General features: G+C 42.5%; 1 protein-coding gene and 5 non-coding genes across 7 annotated transcripts in view; 3 read left to right on the top strand and 3 right to left on the bottom strand.

The window, feature by feature from the left end:
* The first annotated feature begins 630 nt into the window (after window positions 1-630).
* On the top strand, window positions 631-704 carry trnan-guu. The gene has a single exon. It is a non-coding gene; the product is annotated as a tRNA-Asn (tRNA).
* A 474-nt stretch (window positions 705-1,178) lies between these two features.
* trnak-cuu lies at window positions 1,179-1,251 on the top strand. Its single transcript has one exon. It is a non-coding gene; the product is annotated as a tRNA-Lys (tRNA).
* Window positions 1,252-1,711: 460 nt separating this feature from the next.
* trnan-guu lies at window positions 1,712-1,785 on the bottom strand. Its single transcript has one exon. It is a non-coding gene; the product is annotated as a tRNA-Asn (tRNA).
* A 516-nt stretch (window positions 1,786-2,301) lies between these two features.
* On the bottom strand, window positions 2,302-2,375 carry trnan-guu. The gene has a single exon. It is a non-coding gene; the product is annotated as a tRNA-Asn (tRNA).
* Window positions 2,376-2,533: 158 nt separating this feature from the next.
* trnak-cuu lies at window positions 2,534-2,606 on the bottom strand. The gene has a single exon. It is a non-coding gene; the product is annotated as a tRNA-Lys (tRNA).
* A 1,900-nt stretch (window positions 2,607-4,506) lies between these two features.
* The window catches only part of cunh20orf27 (chromosome unknown C20orf27 homolog), a 50,334-nt gene continuing 39,012 nt past the window's right edge, over window positions 4,507-15,828 (top strand). Inside the window, exons 1-2 of one of the 2 annotated variants that reach the window (XM_042226706.1) lie at window positions 4,507-4,685; window positions 11,798-11,901. In XM_042226706.1, the coding sequence (XP_042082640.1) occupies window positions 11,883-11,901 (19 nt within the window). In that variant the 5' untranslated portion in view covers window positions 4,507-4,685; window positions 11,798-11,882. Of the gene's footprint in view, window positions 4,808-11,797; window positions 11,902-15,828 lie in introns of both variants that reach the window. The other variant, XM_005937081.3, reaches the window with a different exon arrangement.

The following is a 15,828-nucleotide window of genomic DNA, read 5'->3' as shown; positions in this document are numbered from 1 at the left end:
TTAATCTCTTGATTAATGGGAGGGTCCATAACCTAATAAACCAATCACTTTCCAAAAGCTTCTCCAATAAAATTAATTACAAATTTACATAACAAAACCAGGTCAGTATATTCTTACACCTTTAAAGAAAAAACAAAAATGAATACAAATTGCATTTTATAAACATTCAACAAAAATGGCCACAACAGGGGACTATATCACTGTTATTGCCAGGTAATGCAGAATGCTACACAAACGTGCAGTGCAACTCTTATGACAGTTATGTTGGTTATACCATGTTATTATCAACCATGTTATAACCAGGACGGTCGTTTGATGAATGCAGGCAACTGTTTTATCAAGGGTGATATGCATCTTTGGGGTGCTGTTGTTCGTCCGCAACTGCATACTTGCTGCCAAGTATGTGTGACCTACAAGTCACATATTTTAAACAATCAAGGCGGTATGGAGAGGAAGTACCAGAGCACCTCCATCCAGCCACCCGGTCCTCTCTCGACGCCCCTGCTTGGCTTCACTCAGTCTCTGTGGCGCAATCGGTTAGAGCGTTCGGCTGTTAACAACCAAAAAAGACCGGAATCACCCTCCCCCAGTCCCCCGTCCAGTCTCGACACCTGAGGGTGAGCGTTGTCAGTCTCTGTGGCGCAATCGGTTAGCGCGTTCGGCTGTTAACCGAAAGGATGGTGGTTCAAGCCCACCCAGAGACTATATCACTGTTATTGCCAGGTAATGCAGAATGCTGCACAAACGTGCAGTGCGACAGTTATGTTGGTTATACCATGTTATAACCAAGCATGTTCTAACCATGTTTTAACCAACCATGTTATAACAATCATGTTGCACACACGTGCAATTGGGTATACCTCGTGTAGAGGAGGTACCAGAACACCTACACCCAACCACTTTTAAATCTTTTTTGCGATATAAATTATATTTTAGTAATTGAGTTTTGCATTTTTCTATTTCCTTGGCTACTCCACTGCTCTGTCCGTTTTATGAAGGTTTGGCCTTTACTTAATATGAGCCGGTGTCCACCTATCCTTTGGTAAACTGGACCTGGGCTTGTCATCACAAAAGATCACAGCAGTCTTCGCTGGATGTGAAGGTTTGGGAAAGATTCAGAGGCTGATACTTAGGAACCAGACACTTCATTTGATCCAAGCCCCCAAATTCAGGCAGTAGCCCGGCTAGCTCAGTCGGTAGAGCATGAGACTCTTAATCTCAGGGTCGTGGGTTCGAGCCCCACGTTGGGCGCTTGAAATTTTCTTTTTTCTTCTCCTACCGTATTTGGAGAAGTAGTTCATAAGTGTTACTTAATTTAAAAGAAATAAATCCATTAGTTTGAATTTATTAAAACAGAAACATTTCAATATGTGTTTGTGAAATACCAAATCGTGTAGTGGTACAGTAAAAGTAAATTCTTACTATGTCTTTAAGCTGTGCTTCACACGTGGTTTAGATATGGATCCCAAAGGTTGATTCTGTTCATCTGTTTCTCCCACTGAAAACGCTATATGCAGATGAACAACATCAACCTTTTGTGATTTATTTACCTGAATGATTGAGTATGCATCAAGACGTTTGAATTCAAAATACATCTTAAGCAGTTACATGCAGGATACCTTTCCTTGTCTCAGTGTTTCTGATTCCAGCTCTCCCCCGTTGCATTACAAATATCTATAATCTTTTACAGTGAGGCTGGAATAATAGGAAACGTCCCTGGGTGGGCTCGAACCACCAACCTTTCGGTTAACAGCCGAACGCGCTAACCGATTGCGCCACAGAGACGACATGGTGCAGGTTTGATTGTTTCCCTTCCCCCCTTGTTGAGAGCACACACAGCAATACTGTGGCAAAGCTAGTAAAGCGCCACATATTGTCTCTATGGCGCAATCGGTTTTCGCGTTCGGCTGCTAAACGAAAGGTTGGTGGTGCGAACCCACTCAGGGACGATGGCTGCTCCCTTTATTTGATGCTTTTTTGACAAGACAAGCAAAAACTGGAAAATAAAAATGGAGGAACTCCACAAGCGCTCAAGTGAGGGGGGTGGGCAGCAGCAGAAAGGGAAGGCAGGAGACTGCAGTTTCTCTGTAATTACCTTTCAAATTTAAAACTGGCAACTCACACTGGATAGTAAAAGCAGAAATATAGTATTTCTGTAATTTTAGAGTAATTTTCTATATTGTGAATAACGTTTTACAAGGGGGAAAGGGTGGGGGTCCAGAAATTACTGCAAAGGTTTGTAAAGTTGCATTAACCCAAAGACATGAAGAAAAAGAAAGAAAAAACAACAAAAAAAATTGTCGTCCCTGGGTGGGCTCGAACCACCAACCTTTCGGTTAACAGCCGAACGCGCTAACCGATTGCGCCACAGAGACCACATGGAAAACATCAGGGAGTTACTAATTTTGAAAGTTACAAGGGGTAGTATATAGCTTTTTTAAAAAAAAAAAAAAATTTTCAAACATGGAAGGCAGATCATGTGGTCACTGAAGAAAAAAATTTCAGGTGATGACACATGGGATTAAAAATGTTGCGCCCAACGTGGGGCTCGAACCCACGACCCTGAGATTAAGAGTCTCATGCTCTACCGACTGAGCTAGCCGGGCTGATGAACATCGACAGAGTAATAAGTAGAGTAAGTATTATGAATTAACACATGGAAAGTGTGTTTAAAACTAGAGCCTCCTCGATATCTTTACATTTTAAAATAGTGAGCTCTGTTAAATTAAAACGCTGCCATTCCTTCCAATCACGCCCATCCAAGTTTCACTGTAGTTGCCCATGTGAACATTGAAGTCTTCCAGTAGAACAACAGTCACCAGATGAGGTGCTCTCCAGCACCCCACCCAGTTACAAGAAGGCTGGGTACTCCGAATTGTTGTTTGGCGCACAAGTACTAACAACAGTCAGGACCCATTTCCCAACCCGAAGGCGGAGGTAAGTGACCCTCTTGTCCACTTTTGAAATGCGCTGTTAAAACAAAAAAGGGACCACTGTGATCCGTTAACATCTTTTGCAGTGACATCTCTGCTTTTAAGATTAGGCTTAAAACTTTCCTTTTTTGCTAAAGCATATTGTTAGGGCGGGATCAGGTGATCCTGAATCCTCCCTTAGTTATGCTGCAATAGACGTAGGCTGCCGGGGATTCCCATGATGCATTGAGTTTTCTCACTCACTATGTGTTAATAGACCTCTCTGCATTGAATCGTACCTGCTATTAATCTCTGTCTCTCTTCCACAGTGTGTCTTTATCCTGTTTGCCTTCTGCCATCTGCAGCGACCGGCTGCCCCTCCCTGAGCCTGCTTCTGCCGGAGGTTTCTTCCCGTTAAAAGGGAGTTTTTCCTTCCCACTGTCGCCAAAGTGCCTGCTCATAGGGGGTGAAATTATTGCTGGGTTTTTCTCTGTATCTATTATTGTAGGATCTACTGTACAATATAAAGCGCCTTGAAGTGACTGTTGTTGTGATTCAACGCTATATAAATAAAATTTAATAGAATTGACATGTTTTCAAATCATATTTATCATTGTTGTTATCAGTGTTTTTCTTCTTCCTTGTCTGTTTTGATATAACGTGTAATGTTATGTAAGATGCAAAGTGCCTTAAGCCATGATTGTTTATTAAAGAATATGGTAAATGCTTTCAAATGCCTTTTTTATTAGTTTTTGACGTTTTCCACTAATCTGTTCTCAAATTTAAAATTTACTCGTGTGAAAGGTCAAATTTTAGTTTATCATGCCAATTTAACGTGACTGTAAAAGCTAGCTAAAACTGCAAGTTTGTCGTATCTACGTGGCAGCCTTCAGTCACCAGTTATTAACCTGACATTTTTCGCGGAGGAGGATTAATGCAAGGGTGCAGCATGGTAAAGAGTTCTAAACCACGTCTTTTGCGAAATGTCCGGGGACCACCACCGGCCAGAGGGCCACTTTGGATCCGCCCGGCCATGTCAAAAGCAGCATAATGTTATTGAATGACAAAGCAAATGACGGCACGTGCGCACCAAGGTTTAACTTGTTTACCACAGAAAGCGTGCAACATGTCGCACATTCCTCTGTGCATCAGCTAAGCATGTTTTCTTTATGGTGTGCATTTTAAGTATCTGTAATCCTGTCTGAGCCTTTTAACGTCAGTCCAGTGACTAAATGGTCTTGGGAAGATGACCGTCTCTGATGCTCCACGTGAAGCATACAGGACCAATACAATGCAGTGAAATGAAGTAGTAGTGCTAATAAACTGGGGTTTTAGGACAGTGGGTCAGTACTACTAACTAACATTTGTTTGTTTGGTTTAAGTTTGGCCGGCAGCTGTGATGTTTGAAGACATATCTTTTAATAAAACTAAGTTAAAGCAAGCGATGTAATGTGTATCTGCAATAAAAACACATCTTCAGAGTCAGGGACAGAACTTCATTTAGAGTTTGCCCATGCGCAGAAAGCACTGCCAGATGGCGCTATCCGCTACAGTAAACCCCGAGGATGAAAGAGGAGACTGGGAGTGTTTTACAGCCAGCTTTGACTGTCACTCTTTTGCAGCACATAGAGTAGAGAGGAACGTTTCTGCTTTTGCACCACCGCCTTTTTCGCTTTTGTAAAATATAGACTTGGAAGCGCAACACCCGCAGCCGCACCACGTGACCAAATGCGGAAATCATTCGACTGAGGAAAGTAGAACCGGAGGCGAGAGGTGAGGGTTTGGTGCCCGCCTGATTTTCAGAGAGGCTTTTGCTGCTGCTGCTACGTGTTTCGGAGAAGGTTTCCACTTAACCCCACGGTTAAATGTACGACTTCCGTATGGTGTGAGTAAAGGTAAGCAACAAGGAAGCAAAACAAAAGAAAGCCCCGACCGTTTGTGAAACGCGGTAACTTTTTAAGAGGAAAGCAACAAACCACCTGGCTGGTTGGCTGGATGAGAAGGGAGTCTTTGTGTAGACAGATGTGCAATTGTAGTAATTGTCGATGCTGCACGCTTTACTCACTGTGACGACTGTGTGATAATTCTAGTGTTACTACAAAGAAGTGGACCAGAGAAACTAACAGAGCCCTTTATTTGTGACCTCACCTTTGCACATTTAGCTCCTAATGCTTCATGTTTTGTGTAAAAGTCATTCTTGCTTCTTCTCCCACTTGTACTTTCTTTGTTGCTCTGCAGAAAAACCAGCATGGCTGTGGCTGAGTTTGGGTGTAAGAGTTTTAATGGTCTGCATTTAAAGCTGTATTCATAAAGCAACATAAAATCCATCAGCACAAATTTAGATGCAAGTGGTGCCTTTAAAAGCGATTAAATGAGACTTGACAGAGTCTTTGAAAGCTTCTGAGTTAAAAAAAAAAAAAAAAGAGTAGTCCTTTGAATAACTCGTACAAACACATAAAAGCTTAAGAAAATATCACTCACTGCCAGCTAAGCTGTCTCATATTTTAAATACCAATGTGGATTTGGCAAAAACAAAAACAAAACCAGTACCTAGATATTCCCTAAATCAAGCGTACATTCACTTCATAATTCATGCATCAGTGTAATTTTGTGCTGTGGTGGCTTCCACGTGCAGCAAAAAGTGTGAGAGAGGTCCACAACTTCGGTCACGTAATAGTGTAGTCAGGACATGCTAACTATAAATATGTTATGGTTCCCGTTGCTGCCAGTTTGTTCCTGTTTTACAGGGAGCAAATCACCTCCTTAAAATAACAAGTACCTGTTGCTGCTCTCTGTGGCATCTGCAGTTTTAATTTATGGGCCGTGGTGCAGAGCTGTGACAGCATTGACGGTGACAAAGCCTGGCTGGGCTTAGTGGTTTAAATGAGGGGTCATGCATATAAATGAGGTTTGCCCTTTGAAGAAACAAGGCCTTGCAATTTCACAGGTTGAGTCAGTGTGGAAATACAGCAACAGGTGATGAGCCACAAAATTAAAACTGCTGAAGCAAATGGCATTGATTTATGTTATTGCAAGACAGTCTTTTGCAGGGAAAGTCTGGGGTTCATATGGATGTTACTTAATACCTACTAGGGCTGTGCGATATGACCAAAATCTCATATCCCGATATTAAGACATCTATGGTACGATATAAATCACAAAAATCTAACATTTTCTGTAAATTCTGTGAATCTCGGGCAGCTCGACTTGCGTGAAGTGTTTCCAGCTGCGCGTCATGTACCTGGAGTCGATTGTTTTAACTGATGCATGAAACTATACATTTTTAGACATAAGTTGTAATGGCTGCCGTTTTCTTTGTGAGTATTTATTACACGGCGTGCTGCGGGGAAAGGCCTGTTCTAACGTTTGAGTCTAAGGTTTATTTTTTAGCACCTGACGGCTCTTTTTTGCTTCTCATCCGTAAACACTGCATCTTTCACATGATTCAGTTTATTTTGAAAAGTCTCAACAGGATCTTGAGCTTTATTGTGAAAGGCTTATGTGGAACAAGCGGACACGCGTCGTTTACCGTCGTTGTTGCTAACGACAACGCATAAAAACAAACGCTTGTCTGTCTGTAGTGTGGTTATATTAAATGTAAGAGAAAGAGGGAATGTTAAGAAATTAATATAGCCACTACAGTGACCATCAAAATAATGAAAAAATATTGCCGTAAACAGTTTATTTTGCGACACCACGAAACAAACAATAGTGTAAAATGAAACGATAGACATCGTTATATCGAACAGCCCTAACACCTACCTAAACATTGCTGTAGACCACCCACATGTTTACTGCTGCGAATATTGTCAGTATTTAGTAACTTTGTGTAATTAACAGTGACATTTGTTTTCTTAGCCCCACCTGCCATGAATTCGTGACATTGTATAGCATTGCATTGTCCTACTTGCCTTGCTTAGAAACACATTCATAAAGAATCCAGTACCCCCAAGTTTTAAGCAAATAGCAGTAACTCTTTAGTAGCTCTCTTTGAAATCCCAGCGTATTGCAGAAGAAAAAGATCATGTAATTTATTGCAACCTGGGATCTGTTTTTGCAGGTTTTAACAAAATGACTGTGAGCATAACAAAATTATATACTAGTCAAATTAAAACTTGTGAACTTTGTGACTGCATAACAGTGAAGTGTATGGGCAGAAATCTGTGCCATCAGAAACTGAATTTGAATAAGTTCAATTTGAATTTGAATTGCTCAGATTGAATCTGAATTGTAACTTGAATAAATGCTTTTGAAAACTGAATTTGAATTAGTCTAATTTGAAATTGAATTTATGGTTTGAAAATGATCATCACTAAATTGAAATTGAATTTTATATTTTGAAAATGAATTGATTTGCTTTGAAACTGCATTTTATCCTTTAAAAATTTAGCTCTCGAATACTTTCAGTTTCACTTCTCACCACTGTGAGAGCCACTGTAAGGATGTACTTAGAGTAGAACTGGACTGTCACCGGCCTCAGGCTCTTCACCCTTTTCAAAGACAAAGCAGTCATTTAGATAAAATATTAGATATTGTTTACCTGTAAATGCACAAAGTAAATTTAGAAATGTAATTATTGTTAAGAGTGAACAAGCACTGATAGTGTAATCTACAGCTGTGGCCAAACGTTTAGAGAATGAGAAGTGTTGTTTGCTTATTTACAAAGTTTGCTGTTTCAGTGATAGTTGTATATCATATTATATCACTTCAAACAGAGGTGATCCAGTAATGCTGCACTAATGAATTAGACTAACTATTCACTTTAGCTAAAGTTATTAAGTTAGCTAAAGAGTTGGGATGCTGTGTAAGACATAAATAAAGCTAAAATACAAAGGTTTGGACACCGTTTTGCATGTTTCCCTACTGTAGGGGTCTCTGCAAGCATACAGAGGGGGTACTCTGAGAGGGTCCAAGATGACAACTTTGGAATTCTACTAGAAACAGTCGATCATATTTGTTGTCAAAGCTGAATTCAGGGCAAACTACGCTAAATTAGCGTTTTTAGCTAGCAGCTACAATAAGCATAAAAGTTACCGTACGGCTATCATTTGTTAACATGACGCTTGTTCTTATACATGTAATACATTTATTACCAACCTGAGAGTTTATCCGCTGGTCATTCGACATGACGAATGACTTCTGAAGTCTTAATTCAGCTCAAGACGCTGTAGATTCCCGTCGGTAACACTTTCGGTCCGCTAGTAAAACGTAGTTCTATTAATCTGCGCTTGAACCGGAACCGGATGTAAGTTCCAAAAAACTGAATTTTGGAACTGAAATTGAATTGTAGAACTGAAACTGAATGGTGAGAAGTGAAACTGAAAGTATTCGAGAGCTAAATTTTTAAAGGATAAAATGCAGTTTCAAAGCAAATCAATTCATTTTCAAAATATAAAATTCAATTTCAATTTAGTGATGATCATTTTCAAACCATAAATTCAATTTCAAATTAGACTAATTCAAATTCAGTTTTCAAAAGCATTTATTCAAGTTACAATTCAGATTCAATCTGAGCAATTCAAATTCAAATTGAACTTATTCAAATTCAGTTTCTGATGGCACAGATTTCTGCCCATAGAAGTGAAACAGTGCAAGGAATGCAGTATTAGTCATATGGTCTGACAGGTTGTGACCAAGCCAACAGTTTAGCCACATATCTGAAACTTGTCACAGCAGGATGTCCTCAATAATAATAAACAGTAATAAAATAATAATAATAAACAGGATGTCCTTAATAAACAACAGTCTTACAGCAGGTTAAAGAATAATCTGACCATTCACATTTTTTTCCCTGTGCTTTGTTTAAAACCTGCCCAGTTGTGTTCCACCACAACAAAAACACAAGTATAAACCTAGAATAAGCTATATGTTGTGGTATTTTACATGACACAGATCACCCAACACATCCATGTAAAAACTTTTTAACCTTGTAAAATTTTGTGTATCTATCCAATCATATATACCTAATGTGTCACCACCCTGCTCAAAGTGTGCACATTTGAATCCCATCAGTGGCTTTCTAATCTTAGCGACCCATTTAGGTGCTTGAAACAGGACTGGTATTTTGCCCCACTAAAAGTGGATCATTGTCTGATTTCTGCAGCACTCTCAGTGGATGTGACACTGTAAAATTTCTGTTCCAGGCTGTTACACCCTTACCTTACCATTTGCAGCAAGAAAAGTGTCGAGTCTGGCATTGGTCCTCACTTGGTCCACTTTTATTTCTCCCTTTGGCTAAAAAAGCAGTAAGTGGGATTCTTGGGGTCATTTGTCTCACAGACCTCATCGGTTCCTTTAGAAATTATTTAAAGGGACTTAGCGACTTCTAAGAACAAGGTCAGACTTGGCAAATCTTTTATTTTGGACAGGAACCTTTACTAGGGCTGATTAAACGTCAGCAGCATTTGTTTTTTGACAATTCCAAACTGGAATACAATTTTTTTTCTGTTAAAAATGGGCAAAAAAAATGCATTTAACATGCATGTGAGTTGCATGCATGTGAGTCATTTTTCTGTCTGAGCTGAGATTAGTTATTATCATGACATAAAGAGTCTCAAATTAATGAGCTTAAATTTTCTTGCAGCCTGGTGGAACAAACCTGTGGACCATCTCAACTGACCCCTGATGTCTTAGAAGTAAAACTTTTAAAAAATGAATAAAAGCTGTAGCTTCAGCACGGCGCTTGTGATGCGAAAGGAGACTCACACGTTTTTTCTTAAATCTGTAAACAAATCCTGCTAAATGTCACCTGTTACTGCACTAATTCTGTTCTGGAGCTTTAAGAAGTTAACAGTGTAGCAGCACAAGATCCAGTTTTCAACCAGCTTCGGGCTCGAGTGACCCTCCAGCTCACAGAAGGTTTTCAGAGCAGATTGGCAAGTACAATTCACTTCACAATCTGATATCTTGGTGTTTCGATTATCATAATTAATCTGCTCCAGGTTCAACATTGCAAGTGACCAGTCGCATTGCTGTGATGTCATAGTTGTTGAATGTGGAAACACCATCACAGCAAACACTAACCTTGACCCTGTTGGTGTTTGTTTTTTCCTGAGTAGACATTGGCAAGTTTCTTTCCACGTCACAATACTGTGACATCACAACAATGTGATTGATTTCTGGCCGTGTTAGCCTGGACCAACATTAATTATGATGATCCAGGAACAACACTAACACAAGTCAGTACACCTACTATCACCAGCTGCAGCACAAAATTGGATATATTTTCGAGCTGTGGGGTGAGCCTTGGAACACTTTCCCGATGAGGCTTCTTGTCGAGAGACAGGAAGAGCCAGTGCTATCTGGTAAGAGGTAGTTGAACCTTCAAAATAAGAGCACAGGGCTTGTCCCATAGTTTGATTGTGTCACCTCAGACAGATGAAAGCAAATAAATAAATCACTTAATATTCTTGGTGGTATGTATGTACAAAAATGTGCACGTAAATAACAAATATTAGCCGAGCTTTTTTCCCCCTTCGTGATGTGGGTTTCTACTGTGATGACATTGACACTTGAGTAAATTACACAGACCATTGGAGAAAATGGTTTCATATTGATGGTTTGTATCTGTGACTGCTTGTTTTCAATCCATTCATGTGCTATAATATATGAATGTACTGTATCAAGGATTTAGGTTTATTATTGTCAGACTGACACAGAAAAACCAACATTTTCTACCAGAGTTTTTGTTTTTTAGATCAACGGCTCAGGCTTATTTTAAAGTAATCGGTCCTATCTACTCCAATTTATGGATTTCAACATTTCTTTCTTTTTGGTTGTTTTACTGTTTACTGTACCAAAGTCAGTGTTGCCCTACCCTGCTCTGAACTTACTACAGTAAAAATAAAACATGTTCATTGTCACCATTTAGTGTTTCCTCAGTGAGAAAACTCATCAAGTTTTGTGCTCACAGGGGGAAAAAACTTCTTCCACGTCCTCTCTTGAAATATAAAGTTTCAAAATGATGTATGAAGATGTGCGTGGGTGTGAGAGGGAATATTATTGTGTAATGAGAATAAAGGCTTTCAATTCAATTTCAATTCAATTTTTTTCTGTAATGTAGGCCTAAAATGATAAAGTGTTAAAGCAATGAGGGAACTTTTTTTTTAGCATTATTATTATTTTTTTTAAAGTGGCACTCACGTGCTTCCATACTTTTCATAAAACATCCTTTTGTACTAATAATAGCATTAGCTGCTCCAAATCTTAACACCTGACTTAACTTAAAAATTGTGTCACCAGATCAAATAATTGGATGCACTACAAATGCCACTTCTAAAAAGATTCTATAGCAATGTCACAAGTTCTTGCACCTGTTGGTTAAAATTATTTAAAGCTGCTGCTTGTTGAACTCTGTCAGGCCTGCTGGTTATTGTTGTATAACAGCAGTACTGCCTGAAAATAAGACTGCTATCTTTGAGTGTTATCGTAGTAGTATATTAAATAGATCTGCATGCTATGTCTTTCATGTACTGGCTATGACTACCTTGTGCTGCACTGTACTTTGCATAAATATAGTTAAAGTTTCTCCGTGTTTATAAGAAAAGATTTTCCATCTGTGCGAAGCCCACTGGCAGCAGCAGCCTCAGCCCCTAGCTAATCCTCTTAGACTGTTTTGTTGTTTTCCTTTAATTGAAGTCTCTGTCGGGAGTCTCTGGTTCTCCTGGCTTGACTAGTACAGGACAGCTGTGCTCTCAGCTGAAATACACGCTAACGGGGGGTTGAGCATTTAGGAACAAGCACAGGGAGTCCAGCCATTATTTCACTGTTTTTACTTTTCGCTCATGTAAATCTTTGTAAATCTTCCTCTTGTTTTCTGTTGTCACCCCCTTGTGTGATTGCCTCCTAACTTCTTAACTTTTCTTTTTTTTCCTTTTTTTTTGCAGAGTTGTTCTGAGGTCGGACTGCTGAGATGACAAGTCTGTGACAGTGTGTGACTAAGTGTGTCTGTATTGGACTCATTCATGTGAGATGGCTACTGCAAAGAAAAGTGAGTGTATACTGTTGTATGCATTCTTTAAAAGTACTTCTAAGTCATTCTGTAGTAATGTGCCAGATGATGGTGTGATTGCCTGCAATTTTTAGAAACAGGAAATGCCCACTTTAAACTGGTGAGACAGACAGACAAACAGCAACGGCTGTAATATTGAACATATAGGCAGCCCACACTAACCCGAGATTCGAATGTTTTTGTTTTTTTAAGTTCTACTGAATAACTCAGTCGTGTGGCAACAGACTGCAAAAATAATTTGCATAAAGTTATTTGGGAAGGGGGGGAGGTACTGAAAGAGGAAACCAGTTTGCTGATACATTTGGTACAGGAAATCACGCACAGTCATATGAAAAACTGAGTACACACAAGTTGTAAGTTGTAGATTTGCCGCTGTACGTGTTGTGTGACTCACTTTGGGCTAAGCGTTAGCTGTCACACAGACGGCCTCACATTTTGTTCTAGAATACGTTGGTATATAGAGAAGTGCATGGTCGACTCGGTGATTGCAGGATGTCCAGGTCCTGTGACTGAAAATCAAGCCCAAATCATCATGCCTCCACCACCATGCTGGCATTTGGTATGCGGTGTTTGTGCTGTGTATGTTTGGTTTTCTCCTAACGTGGTGCTGTGTATTATGGCCAAACACTTCCACTTTGTCATATCTGTCCAAAACACATTTTCCTGTAATTCCTGTTCAGATGCTACAGCCGAGTTGGTTTATTCTTTTTAGAGAGACGATGCTTTTTCTTGCTAACCCCTCCAAACAAGCCATACTTGTTAAGTCTTTGTCTAATATGATGAACTTTAACTTTTTCATGCACTTTTAACATTTAACATGCCACTGAGGCCTGTAATGTTTGAATGTCGCACTTGTTGTTTTTTCTGAGCAGGTTCTCTGAGCATTACATGGTCTGACCATGAGGCTAATTTGCTTACATTGTGGCTTTGTGTTAACATACACCTGAGTGCTCCAGACCAGCAGACTGCCAAAACTTCTGCTTTTATAGAGGTGCTCACATTTGCTGATGATCAGTTAATCAAACAGATTTGATTAGGAATATCTAAACTGCTACTTGCCCTCTTAAGTAAGTAAAGGGTAAGTAAGGGTTTGTTTTTCACAGGAAAGGATAGGAAAGGAAATGATGAGTAGTCGTGTGAAACTTTCATTTTCACATTACTATATATAGATGCGTAAAAAAAAAACCCAAACAAAAAAACAGTTTTACTCATCTTGGACATGAGCTACAGTTTTAGATGCTTCATATTTGGCTAACTGACGTAGCACTTCTTCTGTATTCATTGTTTATTAGAAGGTAAACGAAAGGAAAAAAATAGAGTAACTAATTCCCTGTTAGAATTCATGATGACGCATAACCACAGATTAACCATTTCAGCCATGATCAGCCTGACTTAAATTATTATTTTTGATTGAAAAGCAGAAATGGTACAGTGAGGCATGCCAGGGAACAATGACTATGTGTTTATCTCTATGAAAACTTAATCTCCTTCGCAGTAGTTATGGATACTTGTTGCCTTCACAGACCACTTTGCAGACCTTTGTTAGGTTCACTGATGGCTGGTTTTACAGGGTTTGTGTCATGATTCGGCCGTGTGGCAGGCAGGATGAGGACCCAAATTGGAAACTCACAGACACGGGGGATAAACTCAAAATGCAGCTTTATTGCTGACAGGTGATAAACAATAACGATGATACAAAAGCAATGCAAAACTACACTAAACTGGGAAAAGCTAAAGTAGCATATACCGGAAGACACGGGGAGAACCACACACGGCATGAGGGAGAACGCGACGCCGAACAGAGGGAGACGCAGACAGAAATACACAGAGGGTTAACGAGGAAAGTGGGAACACACGGGGAACACAGCTGACACAGATAACCATAACGAGACACTGACGGGAGACGGGCAGAGTCAAACAGGAAGTACAGAGGTTCAGACAGGAGGAGAGAGAGCACGGGGAAAAACACAGACATAACGGGCTGGGGAAACATGGAACAACCACAAAGGGAGACGAGGGCTCATAAATACAGAGAGGGCACACAGGGGGGAGAGAGAGCACGGGGAGAACTTAGACATAACGGGCAGGGGAAACATGGAATAAAACATAAGGAGAGACGAAGGCTCACAGATACACAGAGGGGCACACAGGGGGTGAGAGTCACAAAGGGAAAGCACTCAGGGAACAACACAACAGGGCACCTCAGGAAACAGAGCCTAAACAGGGAACTGAAATACAAAGATACATAAAACTAAGAATACTGGGCCAACATGGCCCAGGACCATGACAGTACCCCCCCTCAAGGGCTGGCTCCCGACAGCCCAAACCCGAAAAACAAAAACAGAAAACAACCCACCCAGGGCGGGAGGCGGGGGACCAGGACGGAGGGACCAGAACGGGAAACAAAAACAAACAACAAAGACACAGGAGCACATGACCACAGTCCAAATAAAGTTCAGGGGGCCGACCCAGAGCCCACAGGCACAAGAGTTCACGGGTCACACGGTCGGGGGGCCGACCAGGTGGGTGGCACAGGTGACAGAGCTGGTCCGGAGGCCGGCGGCGAAGGAGACGACGGAGCAGTTCAGGGGGCCGGACCGCGCGGAAGGCAGCGGCGGCGGCGAAGGGGACGACGGAGCAGTTCAGGGGGCGACCGCGCGGAAGGCAGCGGCGGCTCTCCAGTCTCAGGCGTGCTGGCCATGGCCTGGTGGGCACAGGACCAGTCGAGGCAGGACCAGTCGAGGCAGGACCAGACGGTGGCGATGCGGGGGCCGGACCAGGCGAAGCACAAGCTGAGGCTGGACCAGACGAGGACGAAGACTCGGAGGCCGGACCAGACGAGGACGAAGACTCGGAGGCCGGACCAGACGAGGACGAAGGCTCGGAGGCCGGACCAGACGAGGACGAAGGCTCGGAGGCCGGACCAGACGAGCCTGAAGGCCGAGGCCGGACCAGGCGGAGCACAGGCTGAAGCCGAGGCCGGACCAGGCGGAGCACAGGCTGAAGCCGAGGCCGGACCAGGCGAGCACAGGCTGAAGCGCGGCCAGGCGACGGCATGGAGAACTGAGGCTGCAGCAGACGAAGGCTCTGAGGCTGCAGCAGACGAAGGCTCTGAGGCTGCAGCAGACGAAGGCTCTGAGGCTGCAGCAGAGGGTGGCTGGACGGGCCCCTCGGGCCCTCCAGCGGAGACAGGAGGCTGGACGGGCCCCTCGGGCCCTCCAGCGGAGACAGGAGGCTGGACGGGCCCCTGGGCCCTCCAGCGGAGACAGGAGGCTGAACGGGCTCCTCGGGCCCTCCAGCGGACGAGGTAGATGGCGGCACGGGAGCCGCGGAGTGCTGGATGAGCTCATCCGAGCTTCCAGCAGGAGCTGATGTAGAGCCAGAGAGAATTGGGACCCCGGGCTCAACGTTAAGCTGGCTAGAAAACTGCACTGCTACGGGGAACTGGGCCAAAGGTTCAGGTGCGAGCTGAGCTGCTGGACACACGGGGACCTGAGCTGCTGGACACACGGGGACCTGAGCTGCTGGACACACGGGGACCTGAGCTGCTAATGGTGGAGAAGTAAATGACTGCACAGGGGACTGAACTGATGTCTGTAGTAACGGTGGTGGTGAGAGTGGAGTAGGTGGTGGAGTTAATGACTTCACAGGGGAATGAACTAGAGGTAGTGACGGTTGTGGTGCTGGTGGTTGAGTGGATGGCTGTGCTAAAGGAGGCTGCACTGGGGACACTGGAGACTGCACTGGGGACACTGGAGACTGCACTGGGGACACTGGAGACTGCACTGGGGACACCGGAGACTGCACTGGGGACACCGGAGACTGCACTGGGGACACCGGAGACTGCACTGGGGAAAGCAGAGCTGCAGGAGACTGCGCTAGAGACTGCAGTGATGGTTGTAGTGG

Source organism: Haplochromis burtoni, unplaced genomic scaffold, assembly GCF_018398535.1.
Source record: "Haplochromis burtoni strain Fernald_Lab_line unplaced genomic scaffold, NCSU_Asbu1 Contig_224, whole genome shotgun sequence".
NCBI lineage: Eukaryota > Metazoa > Chordata > Actinopteri > Cichliformes > Cichlidae > Haplochromis > Haplochromis burtoni.
The sequence above is the reverse complement of the archived record's forward strand: the minus strand, read 5'-3'. Positions and strand labels throughout refer to the sequence as shown.